This window comes from Nyctibius grandis, chromosome 1, assembly GCF_013368605.1.
Source record: "Nyctibius grandis isolate bNycGra1 chromosome 1, bNycGra1.pri, whole genome shotgun sequence".
Taxonomy (NCBI): domain Eukaryota; kingdom Metazoa; phylum Chordata; class Aves; order Nyctibiiformes; family Nyctibiidae; genus Nyctibius; species Nyctibius grandis.
Window position 1 is genome coordinate 111803305 of NC_090658.1, and position 18360 is coordinate 111821664.

The following is an 18360-nucleotide window of genomic DNA, read 5'->3' on the forward strand; positions in this document are numbered from 1 at the left end:
ATGTTTCTCTGAGGATATTAACATAAACAAAAACACATAAATATTTGCCTAATGAAGAGAGAGATGACAGAATACAACATACAAATAAGCAGCACTCACAAAAAGTATTTATGTCTTTCTAAAATGCTACTATGCCTAACAAGTAAAACTTTGTAAACACTGCACTAATCTTTAACAAAAACATTCTCAAAATTTATCCCAGTTACATTAGCAGAAAACAGATTTAAAGTATAATTAGGGAAAAAGTAATTTATCAGCTGATTTACCTAAAAGCTCTCTTACACAATTGAACCATTAGAATTTTACAAAGGATGAATAAACAGTGGATTAAGATGACAAGGGGATATTTCTATTAAGATATTAAATATTTTTCTGGCAATTACTACTAACTGTTTTCAGAAGTGTTAAAAAAAATAGCATTTTCCAGAAGTGCAAGTAAGGCAGATAGAGGCAAGAGGTACTGGTCATATACTTGGGAAATGAAAAAAGAAATAGGTAACCAGTTATCAGAAAATTAGAAAAAAAAAAAAAGTAGTTTTAATTTAAAAGTTTGCTAGATCCCCTATGACGATAATGTTTGTTTGGGTTTTTTTAATGGACTGTATTAAAAGTCACGTGATTTAAGGAAAGTAAGATACAGACATATTTGTTTGAAACTGGAGGGAAAAAAAGGTAAAAAGTAATAGCAATATCAGGCATTGTAGAGTTAAACCTGCCAAGTAAATAAAAATAGCAAAGAGAGATTTATATAGAAACATAAAGAAGAAGGTGGAATTAGCAACATGAATTGCAAAGAAATGAGATCCATAATCACTGGAGGTGTTCAAAGGAGAAAGTAACACAACTATGACAGCAACAGTGGCAGAAGGCACAGAGGGAAATGTGACCTAATCCCATTTCTGGAAGGATGAGGTCAGCAACTCGGCACTTTGGCAAACCTACAAGTTATTTTCTACCACTTCATTCACCAAAGGCAAAACGAACCTTGCATGTTCCCTTTTAGTATTTCCAGAACTGATACATTTCATACAGTCTTAAGTTCCACTTATCATACGCTTATCACAACGTTGTCATGTCTGATTCCTCACCTCTCCATTTCTTACTAAGTGAGCAAGTATCAATGTTGTTGTCAAAGTTCTTTTCATTCTCCATTTTAATTTCCTTCACTTCCTTCACACTAGCTTCTAGTTTACTGCTCTGTAAATACCAAGTACCTTCTCTTTATCTGGAAAGGTTTTTTTAATCACTAATCTCTATTTTATATTTTTCCATATCTCCTCCCTAAATTCTTTGGTTTTAACTTAACTTCATTTTTTCCACTGCTGATTCCAAATCTTCTAGTATCCTACACCTTAAAACTGTAGTAGGTGTCTACCTTCAATTCCTAATTATCTTCTCTCTTGGAGAATAAACTGTTGACTTTCAGGATCAGGAAGGATTATCCTACCAAGCTTCCACAAATCTGCCTGCATCTATATTATAAGGTTCTTTCTCATATTTCTGTGCTACCACCTCTAGTCAGTAAACTGAATAATTCACAAGAAGTCAATTAAATATATTCAGTGTACCCCATACATCATGTATACATATACATCTTGTACCAGGAGCAACAAATTACAAATATGGAATTGTTTTTCTCATATGAAGACAACTTTTAAAGTTTATTTTAGACAGGAGTGTTTACAGTATCCATTGCAGAAGGGGGAACATAAGACCCCAAAAACGATACAGAATCACTGAAAGATCGCAGAAAGAAACTATATTATGGATGGGGTCCAAGCTACTAATGCCTTTTTGATCCTTTAACTAAAGAACCATATTGCCAACACTAAGGTATATGAAATAAAGACAGACAGACAGAAAGGCAGGGAAAAAAAAGTATTCTCTTGGTTTCATAGCAAAACAATTACATTCTTTCCTTCCAACTTTTAGTATATGAATTCAAAGGCAAATTATTACCACAAACAGCAGAGCAAGATCACGCAAAACTGTTTATAAAACTGTCAAAATTTCAATCACATAAAGAGTAAGATAACAAATATTCCTTAAAAATAAGCTTTAAAAATCGTATGTGCATAATTTTCTTTTTATAATGTAAAGACCAACTTTTACAATTACGAATACTTTTAATGCACGGAAAATTGAGAAGTATTATTAATCTGTTAAAATTTGTTCTTCAGACAGAAAATTCTGAAAACATATATACCTTATAAAACTCTAAGCTCAACTTCAGAAAGAAATAGTACAAAGAAGCATTTGAAAATTCTAGGGCTTCTTTGACACTTGCTGGAAAAAAGTTTTGTCTGAAAGGACAAAAACTGATCTGCAGCAGAGATACAGGAATGGGGCTTGACATCTATCCCTCAGGCACTGGCCTTTTTTTTTATAATTATACTGTACTGTGTTTTATACTTACATATTTTATATGTAAGTATATACATATATATATGTACTGTGTTTTATACTTACATATATTTTATACATACTGTGTTTTATACTTACATATATTTTATATATAACTATATAGTTACGAGTATTTTTATACATAGTTATATAATCATATTTACTAATAGTTATACATTTTATATTTATATATACTTGCATTTTGCTAAATCAAAGCCACTGAGAAATGACAAGTTTTCTAAAATTACTCAGTGAATTATACATTTTCAGAACCATCTGCAATGAAGTACTTGAGTTCTCATAAGAACACAAGTAACATCATGGACCAATTATCTCATTTTATGAAACACGACAATGCAAATTAGGTTTGGAAATATCCATAGGATCAGGCCATATAAAACCTCAATTATTCCAGATGATTTGGCTTTATAATATTGAATTCTGAAAAATATTTCTAACTTTTTTATGATCTCTCCCCCCCTAATTTCTACTTCACTTGATCCTATTGGGAAAAAATGGTCTGGTTTGTTCCCTTTGTTCCCCAGAATACAGTTAGCGTGTACTTACTCAGACGAAATTTTCACAGCTGAACTGTATTTATTTGGTACATTTAAGCCTTCTGTATTGATATCTGACCAGTACCAGCATTTTTATAACTTTAAGGCTGTACAGTTTAAAGCTAAACTTCTCTATCACAACCACTGAAACAGGCAAGAAGATCTTAAAGTTTATTTCAGCAAAATGAGGGATAGCTTTAAAGAAGAGCTCTCTGTAGCTGAATGAACTTTATATTCAAATTTTCCAGGGAAGCAAGAGGAAAAGGAAAAGATTTTCCTCTTAGAAATATAGATATAGATAAACGTTACTACATGTATATGAAAATAAATCATAGTTCACTTATCTCTCTTCACTCCTTTATTGAACAGAACAGAGTGCATAGTTGAGTTTTATCTCGGGTTTACTACATCTAGGCAAAGGCAAGCATGTGAAAACAAAGAACTAATAAGAACCAAGTAGTATTTCTGCACAGTTGCTGACTATGGAAAGAAGCTTAGCCACCCTGAATTAGTAGACCTTACGTACTCCACTACCACATCCACCTTACAAACATATCTTGTAACAAATACAATCATCGTGGACTTTATATAATTCATTTGGGATAGTCTGTTCAATATTCTTTTTCCTCCTGTTGTATAGAGATTAAACAATTTTATTACTGAAAGACAATACACATAAAAATGAGACCAGGAAATGCAATCAAATACAGCTTGGAAAACCAGGTAATGTGTCTGCACAAATTTATGTGATTTTTTTTTCCTCTCTTCTCCCTCCTCCTTAGAGCTATTTAGGCTGCATTCTTGAAAACTAGATGGAAAATTAAGCTTCTGAATTGTTTCCAAAACAATGAAATCTCAAAGTGACCATTTTTTTCTATACATCATTCAAGCAATGACCAATACTCGCAGACAACAAAGTGAAACTTTCTACATGACACTATATAGGGTGGACTCCAGAGACCAGAGCTGAGAATCCATGACAACTTACTATTCAGTTTTAGACTTTTATATAGATAAAAATAACATTTTTGATGCCATTTGTTTATTTGGATAATTAATACACTTGATCTGTTTGCTAAAAATGGGAGGAGTTAGTCTTAAAATATACAGGGTGCCTGAAGACATAGAATTTATGGCAAATCATATAGGTACTTTTCTATTTTGTGTTTGACTTAGTTTTGCTCTTGCTAATTTATACTGCATTCAAGTGAAAAATGTAGGGGTAGTCAAAAAGCTTATATAAGTTACAAGGTTCTGCAGACACAAATCTTGGACTAGCTACTTTTAAACCACAAACTTAAAAAATATCTGTATGAATGTTTCAGTGAACCTTTAAAGGTTTACCTTCAGTAAATCTTGCAACATATCCCTTTTTAAATTCACTTTTAAGTGGCATATAGTAAAGAGCAACTAGTAAGTTCTTTAAAATATACTGCCTACAGGTATCACGGCCTTGTATTAGCAAATCTCAAAGCACCCACTTATAGAAACAAAGATCCACCATTGCCCCCACCCCATAAACTACTTTCACGGATTTTCAAAGCAGTTTATCTCCTGATATAGTGAGTCATATTAAAATACAATCTCAGATTAAAACACTTTCCCATTGAAGAAGGTCAGTTACACATTGATGCAAAAAGTGACATTCATTTAACTTACAGATATTTCAGATTTTCAAGGTCTTCAAATGCCCCACTAGGTATTCTTTTGATTTGATTGTTGTTTAGAAGCCTATAAAAAGAAATAAAAAGACACTCATTTATTTTAACATACGGGAACAAGTATAACAGCAGGTGTAATGTAACATTAAAAGGAAAACTTAAAAAAATAACAAAACAAAACTCTTTTTTTCCCCTAACAGCAAGAAAAAAAGTGACATGCTTACAGCTGCTGAGACACTATCTTGCAGGAGAAAACTCTGAAAAAAATATAAATTAAAAAAAAAAAAATTAAAAACTGAAATAATGTGGCTTTTTGTAGGTATCTAAGATGGAGATGCAGATGAAGGGAAAAAAAGTCTTGGTCCCAAGTCTACACATCCGTTTGAAATTGATAAAATCGATATTAACAAAGATTTGTCATTAGCAGGTTCATTAAAGTGACTTTTCCTAGATGCTTCTTAGCAATATTCTGTGTACTGGGCCCTTTACATCATACAGGAACACAAGAAATTCACACATTTGCACTCATCCCTCATGCAGTGGGTTTATGAAGAGAAGTGAATTCAAACAATGAATCCTGTCTTTATTCAGGACTTTTAGATCTCAGGTCAGTGATTTGGACAGTTAAAACTTGAGGCTGGATATTCGACAGAAATTGTAATTCAAAACTGGGGATCAACTGCAAACAGAGGTACGATCAAAGGTGACTGGAAGTAGGAACAGCTAGTAAAAACATCTTGGTAGCACAGATTTGGACAATATACTTTTGGAGGAAAGTCCTATCATTTCCTCTGGTGTGAATATACAGTACAAGATGTCTCAATACATTCACTGTTATGCGCTTGCAGGATAAATAGATAACAGTGATCTAAAGTTCACTCATATCACTATTGTATTTCAGTTCCCACACTACTTGTGTTCTAGAAAACAGTCAAATTTGCAATCATAAATTACGTACATTTAAAAGTAAAAATAATTGTCCGTCTTAATTCCTCCTCATGCCCGCTAATATACTAGAGAGAGAAACATGCATGCATTTGTTTCATAAGTGATGTTTGAAGAAATGACAGAGGAGATACTAAGTTAAAACTATAATACACATACTATTTGCATTGTGGGTTTGTAAAAAGTCTTTTAGAAAACATGGACTTTTCTTCACAAACATATATGGTAACAAAGACCTCTGTAAAAGGCAGCTCAGTAGGACCAACGCCTTCCAACTTCCACCAGTCCTGGCGAGCACATTAGAATAGGAAAGTTCAAAACATTAGAGTTTGTTAAATATTTTGTAACTGCAACACATTTGCACATCCGAGCCTTTGAACAGCTTTGTTGTAACTCCATGATTTATTATGTGATATTCCACCGAAGTCATTTAGCACAATTTGGAAAAAAATATACAGTAAAGGTCTGTATTTTTCATACCTCCAATTAAAGAATGTTAATAAAACATTAGGATGTAAATAATTTCCTTTTTTTATTTTAATAGACATACATCTAGTTTTGCTTTCAAATACTTGGGGCCTAAACCCCACTTCCCTCATCTTTGTAAATATTACAGCTGAAATTTGTGGGACTACTTACCTGTGACAAGTGAGTAAATTTGGCACATTATCAAATTAATCGTATTAAATCAAAAGGGGAAAGGGCCTTAGGGCTGAAAAAGAACTTACAGCGTGTTCAGGTTTTTAAGCCGTCTAAACTCTCCAGGCTGGATTTCTTTAATCCTATTAAATCTTAGGTCTCTGTAGAATAAAGAAAGAAGAATCATGTTATTAAAAAATCTACATATTTTTTCATACGAAAAACCGGACTAAGCACAAGTCTTTTGTGACCACCATGACCAGCCTCCATCCATAAACCATAGCTTTTGACCAAAGGAGAAGGCACACTAACTTCTTAGCAATTGCTTCCAAAAAGTAGGACATAAACATGTCTTAACCTCAATCGTAGCACCAAAACCAGTCATAAAACGTAAATATGCACTGCATTTTAACAGGTAATATGTTATCAAAAAGTCTCTCTGGAATTAAGTATTTAGTCAAAGGAAATACAGAAAAGAAGACAAAAAGTCAGCTGCATACTAATCCCATATAACCCCACTGGCTGAGGTTGTAGATAATGGGGGGTATAGTTGCCTGAAGTCTTTTGCAAAGTACATACTTAAGCATCATTCCTCATGAATCAGTCCATCAGGGCTTATTCAGCTCTGGAATAATGGCCTCAGAAGGACTTTTTCTACATAAGTGGTTTAGGATGTGGCCTACTGTTCATTGTAAGGAAAGGATTAGACATGTGGTTCTGTTTGCATTACACTCCACCAAAATATTTGATCAGTGACTGGAATAAATGAGGGATGCAAACTGCTATCCCTTATTTAGATGTGTAGTTAAACTGCCTGTAGACATGCAGGACAGCCCCCTTCCTCAACTCTCAGCTGAACTGAGGACTTCCAGATTTAGAAGCCCAAATTGTCGTAGCTTGAATTTGTTCTTTACAAAAGCACCTTCTTTAGTTACAGCTAAACAGTGTTACGCTTTGTTCATCACTCGCACAAGAAATACTCTCTTATCACACACAAAACACACATGTCCCTGATGAGAAAGAGATGCTGCTTATGAGTCACTGAATGTCAGGTGCTGCGGTTTTCTAAACAAACATTGAATGTTGTAGCGTGCGCTGAGAGAAGACATGGAAGATCCCTCTTGTAAGCATCACTGGACATGTCATTCCTCTTTACTGGAAGCTTTTTCTACATTATCTGAAAGTATAAAATTTTATGTTCCAAGTAAGCATTTTAATTTTGATTAAAATAATCAAAAGTGCAAAAATCCAATATTCATGAATGGACTATTTAGAGCTGAGTATTTTTCAAAAGCCTCAAAATGCCACTACACCTCGCACTATTTAGCTCCTAAACAACATGAGACTTTGCAAATTGATTTTTTTTTTTAAAGTTCCACAATTAAAAACAAATCTTTACCCAAAGTAGGCATAGATAGAACGCAGAATGTCTTTTTAGATACAGAATACACATTTGTTCATATGAAAAGCAAGTCTATTCCCTACAGTGAAGTTGATAAATAACTACGTAACTTTCACGAATGTAACGAAGGAGCCAGTCCTCTGAGTCAGCATCAAAATGAGCACCCTTTTGACATGTCAAATCCATTCTGCAGTACCTCACTAGGATAACTAGGGATTAGCAACACGAATTCAAATAATTTATATTATTTTACTATCGCTGCATATGGTGGTATTTTATCCCAAATCCTGACACTCTTACCCTTCTCATATGAAGTTAAGACTAAATAATACATCATGTTTGAAACCCTATCCATTTGTTTTCATACTGCATAAAGGTATTGAAAAAGAGCCATAATAAAACACAGCATCCAAATTTTCTCTAGAGCCCAGTGCATTTGGTATCTGTTCGTAAAATGTTTCATAGAAAGCTATGAGGACAAAAATATATTTTTATAAAGATTAATTATAAGTTTTGTTTAAAGTCAGTACTACGACTACATGAAAATGGGAGAAAAAAAAACAATGTTAATCTTACTAAAATGTAGGATTACGATTTTGATACATTCCTTCAAAGGTGAGCTCTTTCTTCAAAGGAAGTAATATTTTAAAGTGTTAACTCAAAGTTTTTTCATTAATTTTTCAGCACAAAATCCCCCAAAATAAAGTGAGGCAGATCACAAATGCTACTCAAAATAAAGAACACACAACATCTTTTGTTCTCTAAATGCGTATAATTACACTTCATGAGGTATTTCTTGTACACAGAAGATAAAAGGTGTTAAGTCATAACCACTGTGGATTTCTGAAGAAGAAATTCTGTCAAACTGTCTTAATTTCCTTATATAACAGGATAATAAGCCATGTGGATAAAGGAAACAGTATACATTGCACACGTTAGTTTAAGGGTTTTGATACAGGCCATTCACATAAACAAAACAGAGAAACAGTTCAGGGGAAATTTCTGTAAACCAAGTGTTCAACTGTTCGGCAAAAAAGAGAAGCAAAGACTAGTTATTGAACTGAAAGGTTATATCAAGTAGAACTGGGCAGAAATCTGCCATAAGGTATCAAATATTTTAAGACAAGGTTGGTAGAAGAAAAAAATAAGCTTACTAAGTATGCAGATGTTGGCAAGTTTGGAGTGGCTGCAATTATTCTGGAGGATGTTTGAGATTAGAAACAAGCCTGAAGTTATAAATCCCCGAGAAGTGGACATAATTAACTGAACAGCAATGAGACAGGGAAGAACCAGAGAGCAACCAGTTCTTTCAGGGCCAATTAAGGTTTCAGTAAACCATGAAAAAAAATTTTAAAAAGTCTCAGTAACCACTCCCATATCATTGTAGAAAAAAATATTCCATACTAAACAGAAGCACCATTTCTCAGGCTTAAAATGTCATCCTCCCATGGTACTGACCCCATGTCCAGTTTAGGAGAACCGACTACATTTCAGAGGACAGGAGAAGAGTTCAGAGCAAAAGCATAACAGCAACCAGAGCGCAGGGAAACATCCTCTTGGAGAGTGAATTGCAGGACTGAGGACTGTGTTAGACTGAAAAATGAGTATTGGTAGCTCAAGCAGGCCATTATGATCCAGATCTTCAAAGACATTTTGTGTTGCTGAAATAATGTGTGGTTAATCAACATGATGAGGTTGCTTGTCCCTTTTTTTCCAGACTAGTCCCTGCCCAACCATGCTGCCACATGACTTTTTACTCACAAAAGCCTGGTTCCTGCCCATTCATTCCTATTTCACCTTTTTCACTGTTCCCCATTTTGCTCTTACAAACTGACTGCATCCTGGCTGTATGCTGTGCTTCGGGGCTCAGCGAGCCTGGCTTCCACTGACCGGCCAGAGTGCACCACCCAGTTGCTGACTGTCATTTTCCCCTTCCTAATCTCTAAATAATAACTGAAACAACCAATAAAAATTATGCAAACACCTATGATGATGGCATGGGGTTTCACGATACTATAATAACTTTTGCATAATAATCCAAACCTAAATGTCATGCATTCAGTTTTTCAAATAAAAATCTAGTACAACTAACTCCTAATTCAGATTGTCTCCTTTATTATGTGTTTCGCAGTGAAAATGTTTACTCCCCAAAATTATACCTAGACAATATAATAATACTTTTAGGAAAGTGTATGCTACTGCTTCTTCCTTGTATTGAATCCTCTTAGCTTGTGGTCCTACACCTAAGCATCTTCCTTCAGAGAAATTCTGCCTGACTTTCCAAAACACTTTGCTAACAGTGTTATCTCTTAGCTCTCATTCTCAAACACAGCCACATGCATATACATATTTAAAAAAAAAAAGAAGAGTCATTACAACGAAAATGAACTTTCCCTTCCACATAAAGCCCTAAAACTTGTCTTTCTGTCAATTCACAAAAACATCCTAGATACTAATGGTTACCATTTTCCTCCTCTTCAACCCTCCACAGCTTAACTCTTTAAGTTGTAAAAATACACTTCGGCCATACAGACTTCCACAGAAGATAAGCCCATCACAGTGAAGCGTGACATCTCCCCCGAATAACACAAACAAAACAACATGTCGACAACGCCAAGTAAACTGAATACTCTCAGGATTATTGTCCTGTGTCCATGTCATCTGGTCTGTGCTAATTCAGGGAGCGTGACCAGGAAACGTTCGGCAGAGCGCAAGGCTGCGTGGGCCAAGAACGTGCCAGGGAGCACGCTGACAATTTAGCAATTGGATGCCCCTGAGAGTCACATTCCAGCGCCTGGGAAGGGTCGGGGTCCCACAGCCCCGCGAATGGCCGTGGGTCAGGAAGCGTGACAAGCAGTATGCAGCAAACAGGGTGCACATACACAGTTCCTTAGCAGGCTTCCTACATGCTATTATGGGAACTAGGTTTTATGTAAACCTGTAAGATCTAGATGTATGGCATATAAATAAATACAATATTAATATACGCTCTTTTCTGTGACAAAGCAAACAAGAGCTGTGCTGCAGACACTTTTGTCTGGACGAAAATAAATTCTTTTCCTGATAAAATCTTTATTTGAACTAACTGTGTCCATTAGTCTCCTCCCCCTTAAACTGTCCATTCTTAACAGTAAACTAATATTTCCAATTTAGCATTGAAAATTAACTTTTAATAATACTTTTATCTACTTAAACACAGAGTAAACTTCTAAATATATAAATATTAATAAACATTATGCAGTTGTTACTGTCCTGTACAACTCAATGCTCCCGTGGCAGCTCCTGGCACTCCAGAATGCCCTATTTAAAGTTCACATTGACAGTGTGCAGTAATGAAAACTGTGGGTTCTCTGCTAACACATCCTCATGGGGCAAGGTTTACAAAAAAATATTTTATAAAATAAATAAAGCAATAAATACTAAAAGGCATTATTAATGTTTGGAGTACAAACATCACAAACATACAGCAAACTATACAGCTTTCAAATATATTCAAGTTAAACATCAAGCAACTTGAAAGAAAAGTCAATTAAAGAAGTTTCATATCACTCTGAAATACAGGAAACCCTCTCAGAGAAGGGACTGTTTTTCTCAGAACAAACCATGCATTGAAATTAACTGCTTTTTTTAAATAAAAAGTTTTAATTTATTCTTTTGTTTTCTAATTGTTGCAAAACAACATATAGGGAGGAGAGTTAAGGCTTTACATTTCATTATTTTTATAAAAGATTAGACTTGGTGTACTTTAATGATCTTAATTCAGAATCCTTTTCACATATGTTCAACTTTTAAAGATTCTGTTGCTCCATTAAACTGAGAAAAATCATGAACTGTTCTAAATAAAACTGATTAAAAGTAGGGCTGCCAAGACAACATCGTGCATTCCTGTCACGCACCTCAAAAGGTGGCAGCCTGCAGATTGTTGGGGATATTCAACGTCAAAACAAGTAACCCGCAGTCACTGATGACAACCTATCTATCTGCTGCCAAGTAATAAGCACTCAGCAGCAAATACAAAAGGGGTTGTCCTAAGCGGGGCAAATTGGCAAATTCATGATAAAGAATCACAGGAGCAGCAGTGGGAAGGAGGACACCTCTTCTCTGCTTGCTCCACCCCAGTCATGTCCTTCTCATCTCTGCCTGCAAACTGGGTACCCTACAACTTCACCAGGCCCGTCATTGCTATAGAGGGAATATAGGAAATGACTTTCCATTTTTTCAATTTTAATTTGTGTCAGAAAAATTTATCATAGCACAAAAGCATTATAATAAAGATGTTTAATAAAAAAAGGAAAAGCAAAAAAATAACATGTTAAGCTACTGCTTCATTCATAGCCATCATTCTCTCTATATGTACATGTAATGAGCCAATTCTAATATGGATATAGAAACACTGCATAATGTGATGATTTACTTAAAAACATTTATATTGTGATATAACATACATACGCAAAGCACCATCAGGGCATTAGCAAAGAACTCTACATGTCACGCTCACACCGGACAGAAATGCTGCAATTACAAAGCCTTCAAATCTAGTAGCACAACTACAAGTATTCTTGCCATTTTTAAAGGTTATGCAAGTTTTACACCATATACAGTCTTAGTGCACTTAAACCCGAATGCAAAAGCTTTCAGATCATTAACTTTAAATTACGTATTTCATAAACGCAAACATTCAGAACTTTGGTTATCCATCTCCCATCTTCCTGGATAGAGAATGGAAACGAAAGCAAAAATAAAACTGAAGGCTCGTTTGCTAGGGTATAACAATAAGATTTACAGAATATAATATGAGGAAATAGTTTCCAACATTAACAGCTAGAATAACCAACATACCTCACAAATAATGATATGTGCAAAATCTTACACTAAAGTAAGGGTGACAATTTATTTTGCTTTGGACACTTTTTGTTCTATTATTAAAAAGTGCTTGAGAGGAGAACTCTATATGCAAACGGAAAAATTTTAGGCATGATGTGTAATTTCATCTTCTGTTTATAGCCCTTCAGATTTTGATAAAGGTCAATGCAAAAATAGGCTATCAAACTTATTTCCCTCTTAAATTAAAGAATAAATTTTAAATACATTTATTTGTTACTAGTTTTACTGTGGAGGCTGAGGAGGACAAGTAGCTAGTCTCACCAAGCATTCATTGCTTTTATTAACCCCAAATAATTCTGTGACATGAGACTGTCTTACTTAGTACTTTTTGGGTAGATCTGCTGTTCCACATCACCTACATTTCTGAACTTTAAAAGATCCCTTTAATCATTGGCAATCTCCCAGCATTTGTCATAATTTCATAACTTTTTCTTGACCAAAAATGAAAATATTCTGTTACATTGCTTAATAATGTTAGATGTAATCAAGAGAACAAATCAAACACTGTGTCACACACTTATTAAATTTGCTCTGGTGGACTATTTTCCAGTGTACTGCTCTCAGATATAATAGATTATAAATCATATTCATACATTCATGAAAACATTACATGAAAATCAGTCTACGTGAAACAAACAAACAAAAAGAATTAAAAAAAAAAAAACAGTAGGACTGCCAAGTTTCTCCAAAAACAGTATCAATCAAGACAGGATAAAGCCAAAGCACCAGATTTCCCACTGGCGAAACAGAACAATGCATTTAAACTCAAATTTAGAAGATCTGCATTTGTACTAGCCCATCATGTTGAAAGCATCTGATTTTATACTTTAAATTGAAAATCTTTGTGTATCTTTTAGCTTTGGACAGGAAAAATTCTATCTGGATGAAATCGACATAGTCGTGTAATACACATTTGAAACATGATGTTGACACATTAATGACTTCTATTGCCAATCTTCATTAAAAAAGAAAAATATTGAAGCATTTGCCAATGAAATCAAATATTGATTTTTTTTTTTTATTAGTAGTGAAGGTAAGTATCTCATTACCTTGTTTCAAGGGTTAACCAGTACTTCAGCATTGATTTAGGACATGAAAGAACTTAAATTCAGAGAGATTTCCTCAGAAAAGCAAAATCACCACAGCAGCAAAATGGAAATATCTGAAAGGATAATGCTGTCTTAAGTATCTTAAAAATCGAAAGGTTCTCAAATGCTAAGTGTGGACCATAAAAGAACAAACCCCATGCCCAATCCTCTGCCCCAAAGGCATACACTTTTAAAGCTCCACTGAAAACTATTTAAAGCTAAAACTCTTCCTCTATATGTGATTGTAAACTATATGGTAATATAATCTTTATTATTTTAATTTGACAAACTAAGAGGAGGCAGTGGCTTTGGTTTGGTAAGAATGAGCAGGAATAATGCAAACCACTTTCAAAGGATGGATTTCTCATTGTTAATAACCACTCTGATACTGAGAGATATAAAAAGTCTGAAAAAGATGTAGATGTGAAAGACAATGTACTCTTTTATTCACCTGTAAGGCTAGTTATGAAATGTTGATTAGTAACAACAAGAAGTGCCAAAACAGAAAAAATAACAATTCCTTCAGCTGCATGATATATACTGAATCTGGAAAGAAGTGCAAACTAGTTAATCTTTTCCTTTTTAAAGAGAGGGAGCAATTTAATAGATTTGTAGATCTATTAGATTTAACAGGCTAAATTAATAATCTAAGCTAAAGAATGACCATTGTATTTATCATCTGTTTAGCTCTCTTCAGATGTTCTAATAAGGTAGGAATTGTCATAACTGGATCACTTTGCCATTGGCAAATTCTAAAGAACAAAATAAGAGAAAAATATTAATTTTTCTAACTGTTGAAGATTAATTACTACTCAGTAGAAATAACCTATACCATAAATGCCAAACCACTATGTTTCTCAACAGAGAACAAAAGATCTGCAAATGCCAGCAAGACTACATTGCTTATGTCTACTTTATTCTTATTCTTTTTTTATTCAAGGTCATCCCAGCAGGAAATGAAAAACAGCCATCAGCATAGTAAAAACATTCAAACAGAGCAGAGCATGAAAATTGCACAAAAGAGGTTATATAATCAAGTCCGTGCAGTAACTGGATAATGTCAATAGCACTTTAATGCTGCTTTAACTACTGCCCTGTAAAAAAATGTGTCACTTTGTTGAACAAACAAAGAGAAGGCCAACACTTTAAAAAAATAAAACCAAACCCCACTTTTAGCTATAGCACTACTTATAGTAATCCCCATTGCTAGCAGCATAACATTTTCTAGAATACCAGAGGAATCAAGACTTTTTTTTGGCCTGGCTTTAAGATTTAGCCCTAGTGATTCTTTTACAAACAAAATTACATCGTTCTCCTTTTTCTTGGAAATTCATTTTCTGGATGAATTCTTCCCCAGTCTAATTACTAGATACAATACGTGATTTTCTCTAATTTACATTGAGAGTTTTTTATTATCTGTACATCAGCACTCAGCGCATAAAATAAAGCCACTGCATTTTTACATGGGAAACTAAAACATAATTCTTACATGGTGAGTGGGTATCATAATCAATAATATTTAGTATACCATAATTTCAGTAACAAAAGTAAACGGTAGGATCACAAAAATATTGAAATCTGTAGAAGAGGATGCAGAACATTTGGCAGTACTCACCTTGATCACAAAATCACGCTTACAAAAATATAAAGAATTAAATCTGGATGATCTATCAATTATCTAATTCAAACAATACTTTATTTGCACAAATACGTAAGATTAGTTGAAAGGGACTTCAAGTTTATAAGTCTTAAAAAACATATTTATCAGGTACAGCTTTGGTGAACAACCCCATGTACCAGTACAAGTTGGGGACAGACCCGTTGGAGAGCAGCGTAGGGGAAAGGGACCTGGGGGTCCTAGGGACACCAGGATGACCATGAGCCAGCAGTGTGCCCTTGTGGCCAAGAAGGCCAATGGCATCCTGGGGTGTATTAGAAGGGGTGTGGTCAGCAGGTCGAGAGAGGTTCTCCTCCCCCTCTACTCTGCCCTGGTGAGGCCGCATCTGGAGTATTGTGTCCAGTTCTGGGCCCCTCAGTTCAAGAAGGACAGGGAACTGCTAGAGAGAGTCCAGCGCAGAGCCACGAAGATGATTAAGGGAGTGGAACATCTCCCTTATGAGGAGAGGCTGAGGGAGCTGGGTCTCTTTAGCTTGGAGAAGAGGAGACTGCGGGGGGACCTCAGTAATGTTTATAAATATGTAAAGGGCAAGTGTCAAGAGGATGGAGCCAGGCTCTTCTCAGTGACATCCCTTGACAGGACAAGGGGCAATGGGTGCAAGCTGGAACACAGGAGGTTCCACTTAAATTTGAGGAAAAACTTCTTTACGGTGAGGGTGACTGAACACTGGAACAGGCTGCCCAGAGAGGTTGTGGAGTCTCCTTCTCTGGAGACATTCAAAACCCGCCTGGACGCGTTCCTGTGTGATATGGTCTAGGCAATCCTGCCCCGGCAGGGGGATTGGACTAGATGATCTTTCGAGGTCCCTTCCAATCCCTAACATTCTGTGATTCTGTGATTCTGTGATTCTGTGAATGGAGAGCTTATGATACAGCCTTCTCCAAGAGCCAAGGATTTGTTTTAACTAACAATTATTTTGCCATTAGAGTTGAAAGGAAAACATTTAAATGTGAACTCAATGAAAAGCAATACAGTATTGTCTTACTAAGTCTGTAGATCCCTCTGCTGCCCTTGTTGCCAATTTTTCCAACCAGCTATGCAGTGCCATTAATAGGACTCAAGCAGGATTTGCTGGTTCAAAGTTTTAGGCGTGTAGGCTTAATTATCAAGAATTATACATGAAAATTTTACTCTGGCGTGATCATGGCTCTTTATCTCATCCACCTTCAGAGTCTTCCAAAATCCATCCTCTACAGAAATACCATATTTTGAAATTAGAAATTTTATAATTGTTTCTAATTCTCTTGCTATCTTAAAAAAAAAAAAAAAAACAAATAAAAAACAAAAACACCAACAACAACAAAACAAACCAAAACACACAACCAAAAAACCTTCCTTTAAACTGTAGGGGTAGAAATCACAGAATCACAGAATCAATCAGGTGGAAGAGACCTCTGGGATCATCGAGTCCAAGCGTTGCCCTGACACCACCATATTAACTAGACCATGGCACTAAGTGCCATGTCCAGTCTTCTCTTAAACACATCCAGAGAGGGTGACTCCACCATCTCCCTGGGTAGCCCATTCCAATGTCTAATAACCCTTTCTGTAAAGAAATTCTTCCTAATGTCCAACCTGAACCTCCCCTGGTGAAGCTTGAGGCTGTGTCCTCTTGTCCTATCACTAGTTGCCCAGGAGAAGAGGCCGACTCCCACTTCACTACAACCTCCCTTCAGGTAGTTGTAGACTGCAATAAGGTCACCTCGGAGCCTCCTCTTCTCCAGGCTAAACAACCCCAGCTCCCTCAGCCGTTCCTTGTAGGTCAGACCCTCCAGACCCTTCACCAGCTTGGTCGCCCTCCTCTGGACTCGCTCCAACACCTCAACATCTTTCTTCAAGTGCGGGGCCCAGAACTGAACACAGTACTCAAGATGTGGCCTCACCAGTGCTGAGTACAGAGGGACGATCACTTCCCTAGATCGGCTGGCTACACTATTCCTAATAGAGGCCAGGATGCTATTGGCCTTCTTGGCCACCTGGGCACACTGCTGGCTCATGTTTAGCTGGCTGTCGATCAGCACCCCCAGGTCTCTTTCTGCCAGGCCGCTTTCTAACCACTCTTCCCCCAGCCTGTAGAGCTGCATGGGGTTGTTGTAGCCGAAGTGTAAGACCCGGCACTTGTTCTTGTTGAACCTCATGCCGTTGGTCTCGGCCCATCTATCTAACCTGTCCAGATCCCTCTGTAGGGCCTTCCTACCCTTTGGCAGATCGACACTCCCACCCAGCTTGGTGTCATCTGCAAATTTACTGAGGGTGCACTCAATCCCTACGTCTAGATCATCTATAAAGATATTGAACAGCACCGGCCCCAGAACTGAGCCCTGGGGAACACCGCCAGTGACCGGCCGCCACTTGGACTTTGCCCCATTCACCACCACTCTCTGGGCTCAGCCATCCAGCCAGTTTTTAACCCATTGAAGAGTCCACCCATCCAAGCCCTGGGCAGCCAATTTGTCTAGGAGGATGCTGTGGGAGACAGTGTCGAGAGAAAGAGATGTAATGCTATTTCTGCAGCGTGAAGAAACAACAAGAAAAGGCAAAATCTGTCTTTGTTCCTCTCAGGAGGACCTATTTCTAAAACCAAACAATGAAAAGGTTGTTGACAGTACAGCCATATGATTCATTACTGACTATTTTTGACAGAAATATCCTTGGAAAGGGCTGCTTTCTTGTCCTGCATTTGTGCCATGCCCAATAAAATAGGGCATGACAGCTGTGCATGAGTGCTGCCTTAACAGAATTAGATGATGGTTAACGTTTTGGATCAAGCACAGAGTGAACTAATGGTTGGCAGATTCTGTATTGTAAAGAGCTACTGATACATCGAAATATTTTTAGAGGATTAGCAACAGTTGGAGATGCAATCACTTCTCAGTTTCCTTCTCAATATTTATTGTTTCAACTGTACTTTTCAATCAAAAAAAAAAAGGTTTCTCCTCTATAGTAGGCTAAAGAAGACGTCAAAAAGGGCAGCTGACTAGTTTATGGCATACCATGAACCACTGAAACAAACGCGATAACAGTTTTGTTTGGTTTTGTAGTTAACAGTCATGTGAATTACTACTGTGAAAAATCCCACAGAAATACTGCTTTTATGCTATAG

At 36.2% G+C, this 18360-nt stretch overlaps 1 protein-coding gene across 1 annotated transcript in view; it reads right to left on the bottom strand.

Annotated features, from left to right (window-relative positions):
• PXDN (peroxidasin) overlaps positions 1-18360 on the bottom strand; it is a 99079-nt gene that overhangs the window by 54460 nt on the left and 26259 nt on the right. Inside the window, exons 2-3 of the mRNA XM_068406431.1 lie at positions 6295-6366; positions 4620-4691 (exon numbers count right to left, since the gene is read on the bottom strand). Coding sequence (XP_068262532.1) covers positions 4620-4691; positions 6295-6366 — 144 coding nt within the window. The remainder of the gene's footprint in view (positions 1-4619; positions 4692-6294; positions 6367-18360) is intronic.